Here is an 18047-nt window from a genome sequence, read left to right as displayed (position 1 = left end):
CAGAGGTTGAATCGTGGCAGTTTTGCTTTTTTTTTTTTACATTAGCATCGCAGCGCTACTCTACAAGGGAACACACGCTCCCTCTATTGAGCCGGTTCAATCGGGGGTTTCGTGCATGCGTTGCGTGGTTGTTTGATGCAGAATGCGTCCAGTAGGAGCTCCCGATTCCTATATATGACGCCCGTGTACGTCCAGGTGCTGCGGCTTCGCTGAAGCGACTCCCCACTTGACCCGGCCCATGTACGGATTCCTGTGCCGTTTTCCTTCGCTGTTTTGTTTCCTTTGATGCTTCTGCGGGTTCTTATGTGTTTTTCTTCCGTGGTTTTTTCTTCCAGTTTTTCACTGTTTTCAGTTGGTTTGTTCTGTTTTATTTCTATTTTTCTGTTTTGGTTCATTTTTTCCTTTCATTTTCTTTTATGTTATTTGTTTTATTTTTCTGTTTCTGTTTTCTTATCTTTAATTTCATATTATATAAAATGTTCACAAGTATTACAAAAATGTACATTGTATATTACGCAAATGGTTCGCCTTTGCATATAAAATTGTTCATTGTTTATTACAAAAATGTTCATCATATATTATGAAATTGTTAAACATGTTTTACTAACGTTCATTGTGTGCTTCAAAAATGTTCATTGTATGTTATGAAAAATCTTCACCTTTGCAGATAAAAATGTTCATCGCATATTATGAAATTGTTCAACATTTTTTACTAAATGTTCGACAATTGTTCAAGAAATATATTTATGTTTTTCGAAATGTTCATCGTATATTAAGAAAGGGTCATCGTGTATTATTTAAAATGTTCAATGGATATCATAAATGTGTAGTGTATATTTTTCTAATTTTCTAAAAAGGTTACGGTACTTATAGCGTGGCGCCTCCAATCTATAATTACAACTTGTTAGCTCTATTGGTTCGTAGCGCTCATTCACAAGAATGAGGATGTGAGTTCGAATTCTGGCTGATGCACAAATTTTTGGTTATTATTTTACTTGCCTGGAGCTTGTTTTACCTCCTAATGGGCCAGGCCATTTGCCCTGACTTCAGCGAAGGCTCCACAATTTGCCGCTGGGCGCCCACTGCAGCGCCCTGGTGGGCCGACCCAGTACTACGCGGCTCCAGCAAAAAAAACATCAGATACACTTGCTGCATTCCCTCAAAAAAAAAAAAGATACACTTGCTTCAGCGAATATTTGAACTCAGGGCAACGCAGGGCCGTACGTGCAGGCTAATCTCCAGAGCTACCAAGTTCTACTAACCAATGTTACAGCTAACTACTTAAGAAACCAATGAAACTGCGCTGTTTAAAAAAAAAAGGTCACGAACAATCAAAAGAACTTCACGAATTTGTTTAAAAAAATAAAGGTTCACGTATTCAAAAAAGTTCACGGTTTTGAAAGTTCATGAAATTTTAAAGGTCACTAGTATAAGAAAAGTTCATGAATTTGGGAAAAAATGACGGATTTGAAAAGTTCATGAAAATTTCGAAAGGTTAAGGAAATACAAAATACTTCAAGAAAACTGAAAAACGTACAGTGAATTTGAAAAAAAATTAGTGCAGCATCCATTGATGCAGGAGGTCTCATGTTTGATTCTTTCTCGGGTAGCTTTTTTGCGGTATAGAAACCATCTCTACTACTAATAAACAATCAAACTATTTTTTTCTTAAAGCCACACAGCAGACGTACACAGCTTAATTGTCACCGTACGATTAGACCCGCTAACCTTAATCTAACATCTAATCTTAATCTAATCTATTCTCTGGTGTGCATTTAGTATTTTACGTTGGCTGAACATGCTTCACCGCAGAGGAATAGGAATCTCCGCCCCGCACCTATGCAATCCCTACAATCACGCAGAGGGTGAAAAAAAAAGGAAAGTGATCGCAAGCGGATCCCCTCGCTCGCTAATTGCAAGGCCGCGACCCACGCCGCCGCCTGATCCTCCTCCGCAGAACCGACGAGTGTGCCGGCAGCACCTCCCATCCCCTCGTATCATCTCCCCTCTTATCATCTTCCCTATCCCTACCCAGAACGAGACCTCACAAGTCGCCGGATTAGAGGAGAGGAAAATTTGGTATGTTGTCGCAGACCCGATGCATTGCGCCTCCATTAGAAATCCTAAATTCTACTTTTGATCTAGAGCTCCTACCTACTGGACTTGCTCGGCGTCACGGCCGATGAGGACGTTTACATCTCCCTCCTCATGGACTCCGCCGACACTGTCGAGGTCGCCGCCGTGCACACCCACATCGTCGCCACAGGTGTCGCGCCTGGTCTCCCTCCGCCGTTGCTCGCCTACGTGAGGTGTTCGACGGAAAATTCCCTTCAACGACGGCATCACGTGGGCGACCATGGTGTCTGCATCCCGCCAGTTAGCGCCCTCCATATGCCTGGGTATGTTGGATTTGAGGCACTTGGCTTGGATCTTCCCGAGAGCAGAACACGTACGTACAGCTGCAAGCTAAGCAAGCTGCTGATTGATTTTACGCGTAGACGTTGGTCTGAACCTTCTGGCCGGCTACATAAGCAAGCACTCAGGCAGCTGGATGGATTCCGGGCACACAGCTTGCCGTGAACCTTGTACATCTTGGCTTGTCCTACCTTGCTTGGCTGGATTGATTCACTATTTTTTTTCAATTTGGATTTAAAGGCTAATGGAGTGTTTGCATCTGGTGCTGTCGATTTTGCAGAAATTGCTGCTCCAACAGGCAGCAAACCAATCATTTGATATTTAAGGGACAGCAGTCAGCAGGCGCTTTGAGGAAGCACTGGTGTCGGCAAATAAAAGAATGCTTTAGGTATACCTATTTACCCTTTTCAATTGGTTTGATGCCATCCGTATGTGATTCACCGACCAAGAATGGAAAAATTCCTTGCTATTAGAAATTTCTATGGTGGTGCTTCTTTAGGTTCCGCCTGAAAAATGTTCCAGTGCCAATAATCGGTTATACTTTGTAATGGTGATTCGTAATTTGGTCTAACTTTCTAATTATTAGCTACAGTTTACTTCAGTGGTAATGCATGTACGCAACGGAAGAATTACTGGCTATGGATGATTACTATGAGCGTATGAAATTATGAGTTGTGTAGGTTTCTTAAGCTAGATCGGTTGTTCTAGCTTATGATGGTTAATTTTTTTATGAAATAGCAGTACTAGATTAGTTGTTCTAGCTTCTTTAGGTTGTAACCAATTGAAGGTAATTTGAAGATCGATCCCACAGCTGAGTATATTCCGTTTTTTATTAACCCGCAACAGAGTGTGTATAGGAAAATATACTTTTATGAATTGTTAGTGCTCGCTGTCCTTACTATACTGTATCAGGTTGTTCATGTTCAAATTCTTCAGCGTTTTGTACACATGAAAGGTACTTCTGTAAAACAGTTTTTCAAATTGGCATCGATAAGATGCATATAGATGCATGTATCCTTCTAAAAAATTAGCACCAATGTTTCACTTGTTTTGTGAGATTGTTCCTTTTTCTTTTGGACAGCTTTTGGAGATTTTAAGATAGCTTTTTCTGTGGGCAAGCTGGACCTGATACTCAAAGGACCTTAAATTCTAACCAAAGATGACAATGTGGATGGTCACATTTCAAAGTGTTTTTTCTTTCTCAGACACATGTAAGTTTTGTCTCACTGTGTAAAGAATGGTTAAAAGATGAGAATCAGTATAAAGTGGGGATAGAGGATCATGCTTTCAAAGTTGGTCAGGTTTCACAATAATACGTGTGCATGTGTTTGTGTGTCATCGTCTTTATAATGCGTGTGATGGATGTTGTAGGTTCATTGGTGACAACCAAGAGCATGCTCAAAAATGGCATCGTCTTGCTTCGTTTCTTCGCCTCAGCTAAAGTGCTTAATCTTGAGAAGATGAAAGATAATTGATAGAGTACTCCTGACAAGTGCATTTGTCAAATTCTAGCCAACAGATTGAAAGCATGTCTACCTATTTGTGAGTTTCAGTTCCATTCAATCTTCCTTTTCTTTTTGGATCCAATGTAGAGGAGACCATGTGACTGGTTGTTGATTGCCCAAACACTATTTCCTCTACAAGAGTGTAAATGTTGTTGATGCTTGTTTCCAACATGCAAGGACATGAGCACACACATTTTGTGTATCTATCTAAATCTCCTCTACAAGAAGGTTTTCAAGTGCATAGACGAAGCACCTTTCGAATTTAAAGAAATGGTTGTTGATTTTAGTTAAACTAAATGAATCCCCACATGTTGTGGGAATGTTTTCTGGTACATTTTGTGTAAACTATCCAAATCATCACTTCGTTTTTGTAAATGATGAAATCATGCACTTGAAATAATTAACTTTTTATTTCAGGAATATTTTGCAAAATATTGTACTTACCATTTTAGATGCAATCCTTGCACATTATACAGATCACCTTTTCATTCATTCATTTGCACAAATAGCACATATGCATTATTTTAGAACTATAGATGTTTAATAATATAATGTGTGTCAGTGTTGACGTGCATTGCACGTGCAAGCTTACTAGTATAACTAAAGGGGAGATGGACAGGCCCGTTAGTATCGATGGAAGGGGAGAGGGTGTGTGCTCGTTAGCAGGAATTCCTGTAACGGGCGCTCAAGGCGCTGAATAGGACCTCCTTTTTTTTTAGACAAACTATAGGACGCATACTGCGTCGAATGGAGCGCGCGCCGCACAGGGGGGTGCACGACTGGGCCGGCCCACTGGAGCTGATTCGCCTTGAACGCAAAACCGCGCGACGCAAGAAAAGCCCGAAAAATAAAGGAATCGAACGAGTATTCGATCAGCCAACTTCTTATACCTCAGAAAGCTATTAATAACAGAAAGTAGCGGCAGATTTGAAACATTTATGATTTTTCTTATATTTCTTTGAAATAACGAACAATTTTGAGATTCTCGTTCTTTCCAAAAATGCAAACAATTTAAAGAAACGGAACAAATTTCGTAATTCCAAACATATTTCGAAAACAGGAAGAAATGGTAACCTATTTTTGAAATCCTGAACTTCTTCTAAAAATGTGAACAATTTTTGAAAATTCCGCACATTTTTCAAAAAACGTGGATTTTTTTATATGCGAACTTTTTAATGAAATAAATGAACAAAAAGGAAAAAATAATTGAAAATGTGAACAATTTATGAATGTCAAACATTTTTTGAGCAGGTCAATTTTTCTCAAGTTTTTGAATTGTTTTGAAAAAATGAACAATTTTTAAAATGATAAACTCATTATCAATAACGTGAACATTTTTGAATATGAGAACACATTTTATAACCGTGAACAGTTTTTGAATTTGGGAACAAATTTTGTAATCACGAACATATTTTTAAAATCCGAATAAAATTTCCAAAACCCGAACTTTTTTGAAAAAAGTGCTTTTTGGTTTATACTTTTTTGAAAAGAAGCAAAAAAGAGAAGAAAAAGGTAAAAAGTAAAAGAAAACCAAAAAAAAGGAAAAGAAATAGATAACCCAGGAAAAGCCGGTCCAAAAAACCTTTAGAAGGTTCCAAAACCGGCTAAAACCGGCTTGAAACCATAGAAGGTTCCCAAAACCGAAAATGTGCTTAGGGCTGTAAATGGATCGCTGTGCAAAGCGTCGACAGTACGATGCAATATGCCCGGTTGATCGCTCGCTCGCACATCCCTGTGTGAAGCGTCGACAGTACGACACAAGGCACGTGGCGTAGGTATCAGCTGAGTTTATTTCCATGCCAGGGACAACCACAAGCAGCCTACACTTGGCCTACGTCAAAACACTTGACGACTAGTGATTTTTCTGTAGTGCAAGGTACCATATGCAACTCTTCTAATCAACAATCACAAAATATTCTCGATCTTCTTACCAGAAACAAGTTATCGTAAACCAAAGCATTTTGTGCTTAGGAGTGCTCACTAAAAAAAGATATCACGTCACATCTGATAACAACCAAGAAAATATGAAAATATCCGTGACACAATACATGAAGTTACGCAGTTTTTGACTCAGGGGTGCATTATGTGGTAGTGTCCCTAATTTTAATTAACTAGCTACATGTACATCACTACAGGCCCATCATTTCATCACACTCGTCATAGAGAAAAATGGCTTGAACGTCAGCGAGAGCCCGATTACTGACACCATGTTCAGCATGAAGAACAAGATATGATCACCTGCATATTGGATGATAAATAAAATAAGCATATGTTCTAATTATATGTGCCCGAATCCATTCAACTTAAAGCAAAGTATCAATATAAATGCAATTAGTATGGGTTGGACGACCAATGTGTTTACCTGGTAAGAACAATCCAGTTATGTTCTTTTGAGCCCATGAAAACCTGCAAAAAGGCAAGAGATTAGCTAACTATGAAGCACACTAGCGGCCAAGCAAAAACTTAGGGTCATTACTACTCAAAAAGCAAAAGAAACAATGTACATACAAAATTCCTCCGGCTGCTGGAGCTACTGCTTTAAAGATTGACATCAGAGTCATAGAGATACCATTAGGAACACCCCTTTGTTCTTGTATCTGTACATGTTTTCATCAAAAACGTTTGAACATAGCAAAAGCAACTCAAAGAAAATGCAACGAGACAGATGATACATACCACTTCTGTGTTTTGTAGAATGTTGCACGCAACAGTAATTGTAGCCTGTTCCATTTTAGATGATGCATTAGAATAGTTAAATTGTCTATTAAAATCACTATCCATGGAGCTTGTCTTCTCCAGGGATACTAAACGTTTAATTTTACTTCATTTGCACATGTGGTGCTCAAACATGATTTCTGTAGACCGCCCAAAAACCTTCATCATTATATTTATATTTTAAAACGGAAGATGTATTGCTCTTCCGGCCTATACACCAAGAAGATAAAAATGTTCGTAAAGGATGCTTACTAATGTAAGCAATGAGGTGTAACTTTCTTTTGTATTGGATGAGTTCTAGCTTTTTGCTGAACCGTTGATCAACACCCCCAATTTGCATTTTTTTACTTTAACCAAAGCAACAAAAGAATATGCGAGACTTTCCGCAAACATATTCTTCAGAAGTGAAGCTATGTTGATGAGTACTTTGAGCTCCACACCATATAGTCTGCCCATGAATGGATATGTTGTAAGCAGAAGTATAGACAATACAGGAAAAAATAAACTTGCATTCAGTATTGTGCAATAGATTCATCGTATTGAATAATTACTTTGACATTAAATGGTATTTGCACATACCGCTGCAGAACGAAATGGCTTGATTAACCCAGCATACTTGGCAAGGAGTGGATAAATCACAAGTTGATACACCAAAACACCAAAACCTACAAGATCGAACAAAACAGAATACGTTAAAGGGAGTCAAAACTAGTGTTACATGTAATAGGTAACGAAGCGATACTACATATGTGTTGATTTCATTCTTTCTGGATTGACTATGTTTCTCTTGCGCAATGATCATATTATGAAATTAGAAGGAACACCACATACCTGAGATAGCTAGCACGGCGCCAACATCCTGAGATGTCAAACTTAGTCCCCGATATTTTCTACTGTTCACAGCCCAAAGCGAAAATATCTGAAGATGAAATTACAAAACACATGCAAAGTTGCTTTAGTTCCTTATTAAAAAAATTGGTTTGGTTCCTAATCTGATTGTTCCCTATATGATAGATATGACGATAAGCATATGTTCATACTGTGTTACTCAATCTATTTCAGATACCTAAATATAGATTTACCTCGAGATAAGCTGTGTCATGAAGAGAGAAGACACAGTAGAGGGTTATTGCTGACATCAACTGACGGTTCTTTAGCAGGCTCTTCGTAGATGCCATTCTACCGGATCCACATTGTTTGGCTTTCCCATCTTCTATGTTCAAATCGGTAACTTGTGCGCCTATTTTGTCAATAGCTTCCATTTTGTCATCATGGTACATGTGCAGAGTTTCCTAAAAAAATTTATTCAAGTATAGAAATTCAAGGGTGATTAAAGAATAATAGGGAGATTTTGGTGGGCAATACCGGAAACCAAATGCATGCAACACCTGCTGCCGCCGCTAGAGCTGATATGACGAAGCAAGGGAGGAAATATGGAAACCTAAAAGGATATGTAATTTGATAGGTTTATCTTATATTCCGAATGGTGCAATATTTATATCATTGAAACAGTATGAGTGATGACTTACCTTCCAAATATGGATTCCTCAGAGAAAAGATTTGGGTACTTCTTTGCAGGCTGGTAGAGGACAGGTAATACACAATGTTAGCGAAAGCCATTCATATATGATCACTAATCACTCTCCAAAGGGACATTATATGTTCATCCTGTGAATAAAAGTTCTGCTTCCACTTTTAACGATTAAAATATAAATATATGGAAATTCCCTCCGAATAAACCATTTCTAAATTTTCATTGAGATGCCATGATAGAAAAGTTCTAGCTATTGGTCCAGCCTTACGTTTTTGCTTCAACTATCATAGATGATACATTATCCCCAAGCTCTACACCATGGTTACATATAATTATGGCGACTCAATGAGTTACTGCAATAATGTCTTTGATGGACTACCATATGTGACATCTTTTCCATGCACCTGGAAGCTACTTGCCCTTTGTTTGATAAACTGGTTAAAAATACAACTTTAGTTCTTCAAGGTCGGTTCTGTATTTCTTTAGCTCTATATCAAAGTTGACTGGTCCTCACTCGTGCAAGAAATCCTCCAATGGCTGGCCCAATAATAAGAGCTATTGATCGCGAAGATGTAACCTGCGACATAATGGTAAACATAATTATCATCTAGTAACCGAGTCTGAAACACTAAACATAAAGATGAATTGTTCTTACAAAATTCCTAGAGCTTGGTGCTCTTTTCTGCAGACTTCTGAAGCATAGGCCTAAGGAATGCAAACATAACCATGGGTTAAACACCTAAGTACTTCTTAATTCATCTAGTCACTAAGACTAGCAAGTTTACCTTGATTGGTCCTAATATACCACAGAGTAACCCAAGTAGCCCCCTAGTAACAATTGCCATCCAGTAAGTCGTACTAAGGCCGAAGAGGGTGTTAAATACAATCCTGAAAAGGAAGGTGTATAATAGGATTTACATTGATTTAATTGAATGGAGAACAAAAATAAGTTTTCATATGTAACTGAATCTGCCATACACTGAGAGGATACTAATCATATTGCAAGGCTTCCTCCCGTATTTGTCAGCAAACATGCCCCATGGCACAGCACTAATGGTTCTTCCAAGGAAATATGAAGCCCCTTAAGACACATAGTTTACAGTCAGTAACTAAGTATTGATATAAAAAAACCGTCATCACATTATAATCTACTCAATGTACTTTATTGTAGGCTTTTCTTCCTGTGTTTCCTACAAATTTGTCAAATGGTCAGAGGGGACAATGAATGCTCACCGACAAAACCAGCATAGAATCCAATGTCTTGTTCTTGCTTTGCGACTTTCAAATCTTGAATCTGTTGCATCATAACAAAGGCAAACACATAATTAATCACCATTTAGTATGTAATAAAGCAAACATTAACTTGCATGCACACAATCAGAATATATAGATGTCCAAGTTATGCAACATCGATATCGCTACATACCATGAAGTACAAGTAGGGAAACAGAGACTGGATCGGTAGCGCTGGAAAGATAACAGGCCAGGGTGTTAGTTAGCAAGCCCTAAAATTTATAGGATGTGCTGATCTAAAACAACCTACATACATGTAAAGGTTTAAAAAAATCAGGTGACAAAAGAAAATTGGAGTTTCCTAACAAATCACATGGCTAATAAATAAATGCAGAAAGACACGCACATGTTTGGAACCATGCATGTCTATATGTTGCGAAGTACGAAATCATCATCGGAGTATATATTGATTGAAATCAACTGGATCGTCTACTCCTAGTTATCATCATGAATCACATATACATACGTACACCAGACAATCTGGATGTTATGACATACTCTCTTCATTCCACAATGTAGTGCATAGTTGTTTTCTAAAAGCCAAATATGTCTACATTTGACAAAATTTAAAGAAAAATATATTCACACCCATGACACAAGATCAGTAAAATTATGTTCATCGGGAAGTGCTCTTTTATCTGCATGGAGGATGCATCATGCATTGCCTGGCCGGTACCCACGTGCGTACGAGTTGACTAGGTGCCCACCCGATCAACTTGTCGCCACCATGTGGTCCATGCCATCCTTACAAATACTAAACTCCCGAAGAATGGAGAGATGTGAGCATTTTGAGAGGTTTTTATGGGCCCATTCATCATCTGGTGATTTTTTTTCTTTTCTGTTATTCCTAGTGGACCATGTTCTTCAGCTGGTGAGAACCACATTTTTTTAGTTCAGCTGATGAGAAGTGTTGCATTGACATGCTTGGTTGGGGTTTCGCGGGTGTTGTGTTTCATACTTGTGTCTATGCCGGTGTGCTAACAAGGCACTGGAGACAGGAGACAATTCATCGTGTTGGCAAATGTCCAGCTCCATGGGCACACCCGCCTCCGGCCACCATGCCTTGATCCTATGTGCCACCACCCACAATGACTACACACCTCTCGAGCGGGTACCGGTGCTCTCCAGTTCAACGAACATGTTGTCAAGCCTCGCCTCTGGCTTCCTTTCGGTCCACCGCCGTCATCTGGCGGTAGCAATGCGGGTTGATATGAAAGTGGAGATGTGGTGACTGAACCATAAATTAACAGAGGAGACAAAGAGGAACATGAATCTAAGAGAAATCGAGCTAGAACTCACCAATGGCGAAGACTGAGGCATTGGTGTGGCGGTCGAAGTCGGGGAACAATCACTAGTAGAAAACAGGGCTTTGGTCCAGGCCGGGTCAGCCCATTAGTCCCGGTTCAGTCTAGAACCGGGACCAATGGGGGCATTGGTCCCGGTTCGTGAGCCTAGGGGGCCGGCCGGGCCACGTGGGCCATTGGTCCCGGTTCATCTGGACCTTTTGGTCCCGGTTGGTGGGACGAACCGGGATCAATGGGCCTCGCTCCTAGCCCACCACCATTGGTCCCGGTTGATGGCTTGAACCGGGACCAAAGGCTCCCCTTTAGTCCCGGTTCATGCCACCAACCGGGACCAATGAGGTGCCTATATATACCCCCTCGCGTAAGAGCAGAGCACACTGCTCTGTTTTTTTCTGGCCGAGGGGGAGAGGGCTTGGTGGTGCTCTAGCTCACCTCCTATGCACACAAGGTGTTCGATGGAATGCCCGAGCCACACTACTTAAGCTTTCTCTTCACCAAGCTCGACCTCCAAGCTCCATTTTCCATAATATTTGTCTAGGTTTAGTGGTCCGTCATGCCCCATCCCCGTCTTCACCGTCGTCGATCACCCGCGCCGAGCTCATCGCCGGCACCACCGTGGTGAGCCTCTTGTTCTTATCTTCTTTCTGAAAGGAAAATATTCTTACTTGTATGTTTACATAGATACTTGTATTATTTTCTTTCTTTTATTATTGCATCTTATATAGTGCGATGGTTTTGGTATCCGCCCCGTCGGCCCTCGTCCTGTCTATGATTCGGATGTGGTATATATATTATCTTTATAACTATTGGTTCATTTATTGTTTATGAAAATTATGCCGACCAACGTGACATAGATTTTATTTATGTAGGATGTATGTGAATCGGAAATGCCAACCGACCCTATTGTCGAGAGGTTAAATTTAGTTGAAGAAGAAAACAATTTGTTGAAGGAAAAAATAAAAAAATTGAGGAGGAGAAGATGATATTGGAGTTGCATGTTGCGGATGTCGTCGATGATCACAAGATCAAGATGGATACAATGCGCTTGAAGATTAGAAAGATTAGAAAATATGCCATTCATACCGAGGCTTGGTATCATTATGTCGTTGGATCAATTGTTACCTTGGTTGCGATTATGATCACATTTGTTTTCGCATTGAAATGTTTTACATAGTTTCAATGTATGGTTTAATTAATTAGATGTTGTGGAGAGCTATATGTTGTTAGATGAGAACTATGTATGCACTTTGGTTTTAATGTGATGATGAACTTCTATTAATTTGGACACTTAATTATATATAATGCACGCAGATGAACCGGCAATGGATGTACGATGACAGACAAACCTGCGAGTACATTAAGGGCGTGCATGAGTTTCTCGATGCGGCTGAGGCAAACAAGCAAAATGGTTTTATGTGTTGTCCATGCACTGAATGTGGGAATACGAGGTCTTACTCTAACCGGAAAATCCTTCACTCCCACCTGCTTTACAAGGGTTTCATGCCACACTATAATGTTTTGACGAGGCACGGAGAAATAGGGGTTATGATGGAAGATGGTGAAGAAGAAGAGTACGATGACAACTATGTGCCCCCTGAATACGGTGATGCTGCAACGAGGGGAGCTGGTGAAGATCAAGAGGAACCAGACGATGTGCCCAATGATGCTGCAATAGGTGAAGCTACTGAAGATCAAGAGGAACCAGACGATGTGCCCGATGATGATGATCTCCGCCGGGTCATTGTCGATGCAAGGACACAATGCGAAAGTCAAAAGGAGAAGCTGAAGTTCGATCGCATGTTAGAGGATCACAAAAAAGGGTTGTACCCCAATTGCGAAGATGGCAACACAAAGCTCGGTATCGTACTGGAATTGCTGCAGTGGAAGGCAGAGAATGATATGGCTGACAAAGGATTTGAGAAGCTACTAAAAATATTGAAGAAGAAGCTTCCAAAGGATAACAAATTGCCCGACAGTACATACGCAACAAAGAAGGTCGTATGCCCTCTAGGATTGGAGGTGGAGAAGATACATGCATGCCCTAATGACTGCATCCTCTACCGCGGTGCATACAAGTATCTGAACGCATGCCCGGTATGCGGTGCATTGCGGTATAAAATCAGACAAGATGACCCTGGTGATGTTGACGGCGAGCCCCCCAGGAAGAGGGTTCCTGCGAAGGTGATGTGGTATGCTCCTATAATACCACGGTTGAAATGTCTGTTCAGAAACGAAGAGCATGCCAAGTTGATGCGATGGCACAGTGAGAACCAAAAGAAAGATGGGAAGTTGAGAGCACCTGCTGACGGGTCGCAGTGGAGAAAAATCGAGAGAAAGTACTGGGATGAGTTTGCAAAGGACCCAAGGAATGTATGGTTTTCTTTAAGCGTGGATGGCATTAATCCTTTCGGGGAGCAGAGCAGCAATCACAGCACCTGGCCCGTGACTCTATGTATGTATAACCTTCCTTCTTGGATGTGCATGAAGCGGAAGTTCATTATGATGCCAGTTCTCATCCAAGGCCCTAAGCAACCCGGCAACGACATTGATGTGTACCTAAGGCCACTAGTTGAAGAACTTTTACAGCTGTGGAATGGAAATGATGTACGTACGTGGGATGAGCACAAACAGGAGGAATTTAACCTAAAGGCGTTGCTGTTCGTGACCATCAACGATTGGCCCGCTCTCAATAACCTTTCAAGACAGACAAACAAAGGATACCACGCATGCACGCACTATTTAGATGACACTGAAAGTATATACCTGGACAAATGCAGGAAGAATGTGTACCTGGGCCATCGTCGATTTCTTCCGACCAACCATCAATGTCGAAAGAAAGGCAAGCATTTCAAAGGCGAGGCAGATCACCAGAAGAAGCCCGCCATGCGTACCGGTGATCACGTACTTGCTATGGTCAATGATTTACACGTAATCTTTTGAAAGGTTCCCGGTGGACTAGCTGTTCCGAATGACGCTGAGGGACACGCACCCATGTGGAAGAAGAAATCTATATTTTGGGACCTACCCTACTAGAAAGACCTAGAGGTCCGCTCTTCAATCGACGTGATGCACGTGACAAAGAACCTTTGCGTGAACCTGCTAGGCTTCTTGGGCGTGTATGGGAAGACAAAAGATACACCTGAGGCACGGGAGGACCTGCAACGTTTGCACGAAAAAGACGACATGCCTCCGAAGTAGTATAAAGGTCCTGCCAGCTACACTCTTACGAAAGAAGAGAAAGAAATCTTCTTTGAATGCCTGCTCAGTATGAAGGTCACGACTGGCTTCTCGTCGAATATAAAGGGAATAATAAATATGCCAGAGAAAAAGTTTCAGAACCTAAAGTCTCATGACTGCCATGTGATTATGACGCAACTGCTTCCGATTGCATTGAGGGGGCTTCTACCGGAAAACGTCCGATTAGCCATTGTGAAGCTATGTGCATTCCTCAATGCAATCTCTCAGAAGGTGATCGATCCAGAAATCATATCAAGGCTAAGGAGTGATGTGGCGCAATGTCTTGTCAGTTTCGAGCTGGTGTTCCCACCATCCTTCTTCAATATCATGACGCACGTCCTAGTTCATCTAGTCGACGAGATTGTCATCCCGGGGCCCGTATTTCTACACAATATGTTCCCCTTTGAGAGGTTCATGGGAGTCCTAAAGAAATATGTCCGTAACCGCGCTAGGCCAGAAGGAAGCATCTCCATGGGCCATCAAACAGAGGAGTTATCGGGTTTTGTGTTGACTTCATTCCTGGCCTTAAGAAGATAGGTCTCCTTAAATCGCGGTATGAGGGGAGACTGGCTGGAAAAGGCACTCTTGGAAGTGGCTCAATAATATGCAGGGACGGATATTCTTGGTCTCAAGCACACTACACAGTTCCTCCAAACACCCGGAGCAGTGCGACGACTGGATTACATGTGAACACATCAGGACTTTCAGCAGTTGGTTGGAAACACGTCTCAGAGGTGAAAACACTATTTGTGATGAGTTGTACTTGTTGTCCAGGGGACCATCTTTGACTGTATTGACTTACAAAGGATACGAGATAAATGGGAATACATTTTACACGATCGCCCAAGATCAAAAGAGCACCAACCAAAACAGCGGTGTCCGCTTTGATGCAGCAACCGAGAGCGGAAAGGACACATATTATGGTTACATAGTGAACATATGGGAACTTGACTATGGACCTGATTTTAAGGTCCCTTTGTTTAAGTGCAAATGGTTCAATCTGTCAGGCGGCGGGGTACAGGTAGACCCACAGTACGGAATGACAACAGTGGATCTGAAAAATCTTGGGTACACTGACGAACAGTTCGTCCTAGCCAATGATGTGGCACAGGTTATCTATGTGAAGGACATGTCTACCAAACCGAGAAAAAGAAAAGATAAGGAAGCGGATACATCATATGATGAGCCAAAGCGCCACATAGTTCTTTCAGTAAAAAGGGACATCCTGGGAGTGGACGGCAAGACAGACATGTCTGAAGATTATGAAAAGTTTCATGAAATTCCTCCCTTCAATGTCAAGGCTGACCCAAGCATCCTGATAAACAATGAAGATTATCCATGGTTACGGCACAATAAGCAAATGACACAAGCGAAGAAAAAGTGAAGACTTTCTCCCGCAACTATTATGATGATACCATGCCAACTTTGTAACACACGAACATGCTACCATTGTCCGTTTTGTACATGCACATGCTATGTGGGTGAAATTATGATACCATGCCAACTTTCAACTTTTTCAGAGTTCATTTGAAATACTTTAATGTCTTATGGTTCGGCCCTCGTAATACCATTATTCAAATTTTAACTATTCAAAATTGAAAACTAATGGCACTAACAGAAAGTTTATATTTTTTTTCTAAAACTGATGGCACTAACAGAAAGTTTATAATTTTTCTGACCTAAAAGCAAAAAGAATTAAAAAATAAAGCAAAAAAACAAAAGAAAATAAATAATGCAAAAAACAAAACAAAAAAATAGGAAAAAAACTATTTTTATAGTAAAGTTAATCACAAACTTGTGATTCACACAAATTTCAAAGAAATTCAAATTTTAACTATTCAAATTTGAAAACTAATGGCACTAACAGAAAGTTTATAATTTTTCTAAAACTAATGGCACTAACAGGAAGTTTATAATTTTGCTGACCTAAAAGCAAAAAGAATTAAAAAAATGCAAAAAACAAAAGAAAATAAATAATGCAAAAAACAAAAAAACTGGAAAAAGTAAAGTTAATCACAAACTTGTGATTCAAACAAATTTCAAAGAATTCAAATTTTAACTATTCAAATTTGAAAACTAATGGCACTAACAGAAATTTTATAATTTTTCTAAAACTAATGGCACTAACAGAAAGTTTATAATTTTGCTCCTCGCCCCTGGCCCATGACCATTAGGCACAAACTGGGACTAAAGGGTTTGTCCTCGTTGCGGGCAGAGTTTAGTCCCACCTCGCCGCCCTCCACATGGCCGCTGCCTGGAGGTCCACCTTTAGTCCCGGTTGATAACACCAACCGGTACTAAAGGTAATTTTCTAATTTTTTTTGAATTTTTTTTGAAACTTTTTTATTTTCAAATTTTTGATTTATTTTAACCTCTAATCTCTAATCACCCCTCTCATCACTGCTCAATTTAATCTCTAATCACCCTTCATCATTCCAAATCATCTAACTTCCCGGACGGTCACCCATCCTCCCACTCCCCCAGCCTGAGCACTCTTAACTTCCAGGTTCTATTCTCCCTCGTTTGCAAGTCTGCACTCGTTGTTTTCCTGACAATAGTAAGATGTTAATCCTATTAACCCTCAGGATTTTAGCTTGAGCATGAAGTCACACATTTCACTGTTTGAGTTTTGAAACTATTGTTCTAAAAAAACAATAATTATTTAGTAACACTAATATTTCTTGAATAAGTAGTTTGACCATTGTTTGACCACAGTTTGACCATAGTTTGACCAGATTTGACCAAAATTCAAAAAAACTAAAATAATTAATTAATAACACTAATATTCTTGAATAATTATTTAGTAACACTAATACTTCTTGAATAAGTAGTTTGACCATAGTTTGACCAGATTTAATGAAAATTAAAAAAAAACTAAAATTTGAGCATAACTTTTTTTCCTTTTGGAATCTGAGGATTCTACAAATTTGCAAACAGGCCGTAGGCGGTCTCCATCGGATGTAACTTTTCGAGTAGATGATTTTTCATATAAAAAACTTTTCAATCCGAGTTCGTATGCAAAAGTTATGCCCATTTTACAAATTCCAGAGAGATTTTGTAAATAAAGTCGAAATTCATATTTGTAAATTTTCCCAACAACTAGACCACATATCACATGGGAAACTTATTTTATTTTATTTTATTGACATTTCCATCATTTTCTTTTGTTTTTTCTAAAACTGAAAAGGCGGTCCAGGGGGGAGAGTTTGAAAATTGGACCTTTAGTACCGGTTCGTGCCATGAACCGGTACTAATGCCTCAAAGGCCATTAGTCCCGGTTGGTGGCACCAACCGGTACTAAAGGTTAGACCTTTAGTCCCGGTTGGTGCCACCAACCGGGACTAATGGGCATCGCACCCTTTAGTCCCGGTTCGTGGCATGAACCAGGACTAAAGGGCCCAGGTGAACCGAGACTAATGCCTTAGTCGCACGAACCAGGACTAATGCACCCATTGGTCCCTGTTCTGGACTAAACCGGGACTAATGGGGTTACCCGGCCTGGACCAAAGCCCCCTTTTTCTACTAGTGGGGGCTCACACCGGTTTATAAGCTCTTCCCTCTATGCCTTGTCGAGCTCCTCTCAAAGTGAAAATAGATGCCCTAATAGAGAAAAGTTTAACCTAAATTCAGAGTGAATTTCTCTGAAATTCATAGAAATTTACTATGAATTTAGGTTGAATTTTCTCTATAAGCGCATCTATTCTCATTTTTAGTAAGTTAATCACAAACATGTGATTCACACAAATTTCAAAGAATTTAAATTTTAACTATTCAAATTTGAAAACTAATGGCACTAACAGAAAGTTTATAATTTTTCTAAAACTAATGGCACTAACAGAAAGTTTATAATTTTGTTAACCTAAAAACAAACAGAATTAAAAAACTAAAGCAAAAAACAAAAGAAAAATAAATAATGCAAAAAACAAATCAAAAAAATAGGAAAAAACTATTTTTATAGTAAAGTTAATCACAAAATAAAATAAATAAAGCAACAAAGAAAACTAAAAAAGTGTTTTCAAATTTGAAAAATAATGGCACTAACAG

General features: G+C 39.8%; 1 protein-coding gene and 1 long non-coding RNA gene across 2 annotated transcripts in view; one reads left to right on the top strand and one right to left on the bottom strand.

Annotated features, from left to right (window-relative positions):
- Positions 1–2280: 2280 nt before the first annotated feature.
- Positions 2281–2931, top strand: LOC119289384. Its single transcript, XR_005141499.1, has 3 exons — positions 2281–2399; positions 2499–2585; positions 2696–2931. It is a non-coding gene; the product is annotated as an uncharacterized LOC119289384 (long non-coding RNA).
- Positions 2932–6055: 3124 nt separating this feature from the next.
- Positions 6056–18047, bottom strand: part of LOC119283822 (probable peptide/nitrate transporter At3g43790) — a 34938-nt gene continuing 22946 nt past the window's right edge. Inside the window, exons 3-18 of the mRNA XM_037563214.1 lie at positions 9596–9636; positions 9403–9463; positions 9148–9250; positions 8955–9057; positions 8827–8874; positions 8684–8752; positions 8165–8214; positions 8001–8076; positions 7718–7927; positions 7467–7554; positions 7217–7300; positions 6999–7129; positions 6597–6641; positions 6429–6517; positions 6283–6326; positions 6056–6158 (exon numbers count right to left, since the gene is read on the bottom strand). Of these exons, the coding sequence (XP_037419111.1) occupies positions 6061–6158; positions 6283–6326; positions 6429–6517; positions 6597–6641; positions 6999–7129; positions 7217–7300; positions 7467–7554; positions 7718–7927; positions 8001–8076; positions 8165–8214; positions 8684–8752; positions 8827–8874; positions 8955–9057; positions 9148–9250; positions 9403–9463; positions 9596–9636 (1340 nt within the window). The 3' untranslated portion in view covers positions 6056–6060. The remainder of the gene's footprint in view (positions 6159–6282; positions 6327–6428; positions 6518–6596; positions 6642–6998; positions 7130–7216; positions 7301–7466; positions 7555–7717; positions 7928–8000; positions 8077–8164; positions 8215–8683; positions 8753–8826; positions 8875–8954; positions 9058–9147; positions 9251–9402; positions 9464–9595; positions 9637–18047) is intronic.

Source organism: Triticum dicoccoides, chromosome 4A (assembly GCF_002162155.2).
Source record: "Triticum dicoccoides isolate Atlit2015 ecotype Zavitan chromosome 4A, WEW_v2.0, whole genome shotgun sequence".
In the NCBI taxonomy this organism is placed as follows: domain Eukaryota; kingdom Viridiplantae; phylum Streptophyta; class Magnoliopsida; order Poales; family Poaceae; genus Triticum; species Triticum dicoccoides.
The sequence above is the reverse complement of the archived record's forward strand: the minus strand, read 5'-3'. Positions and strand labels throughout refer to the sequence as shown.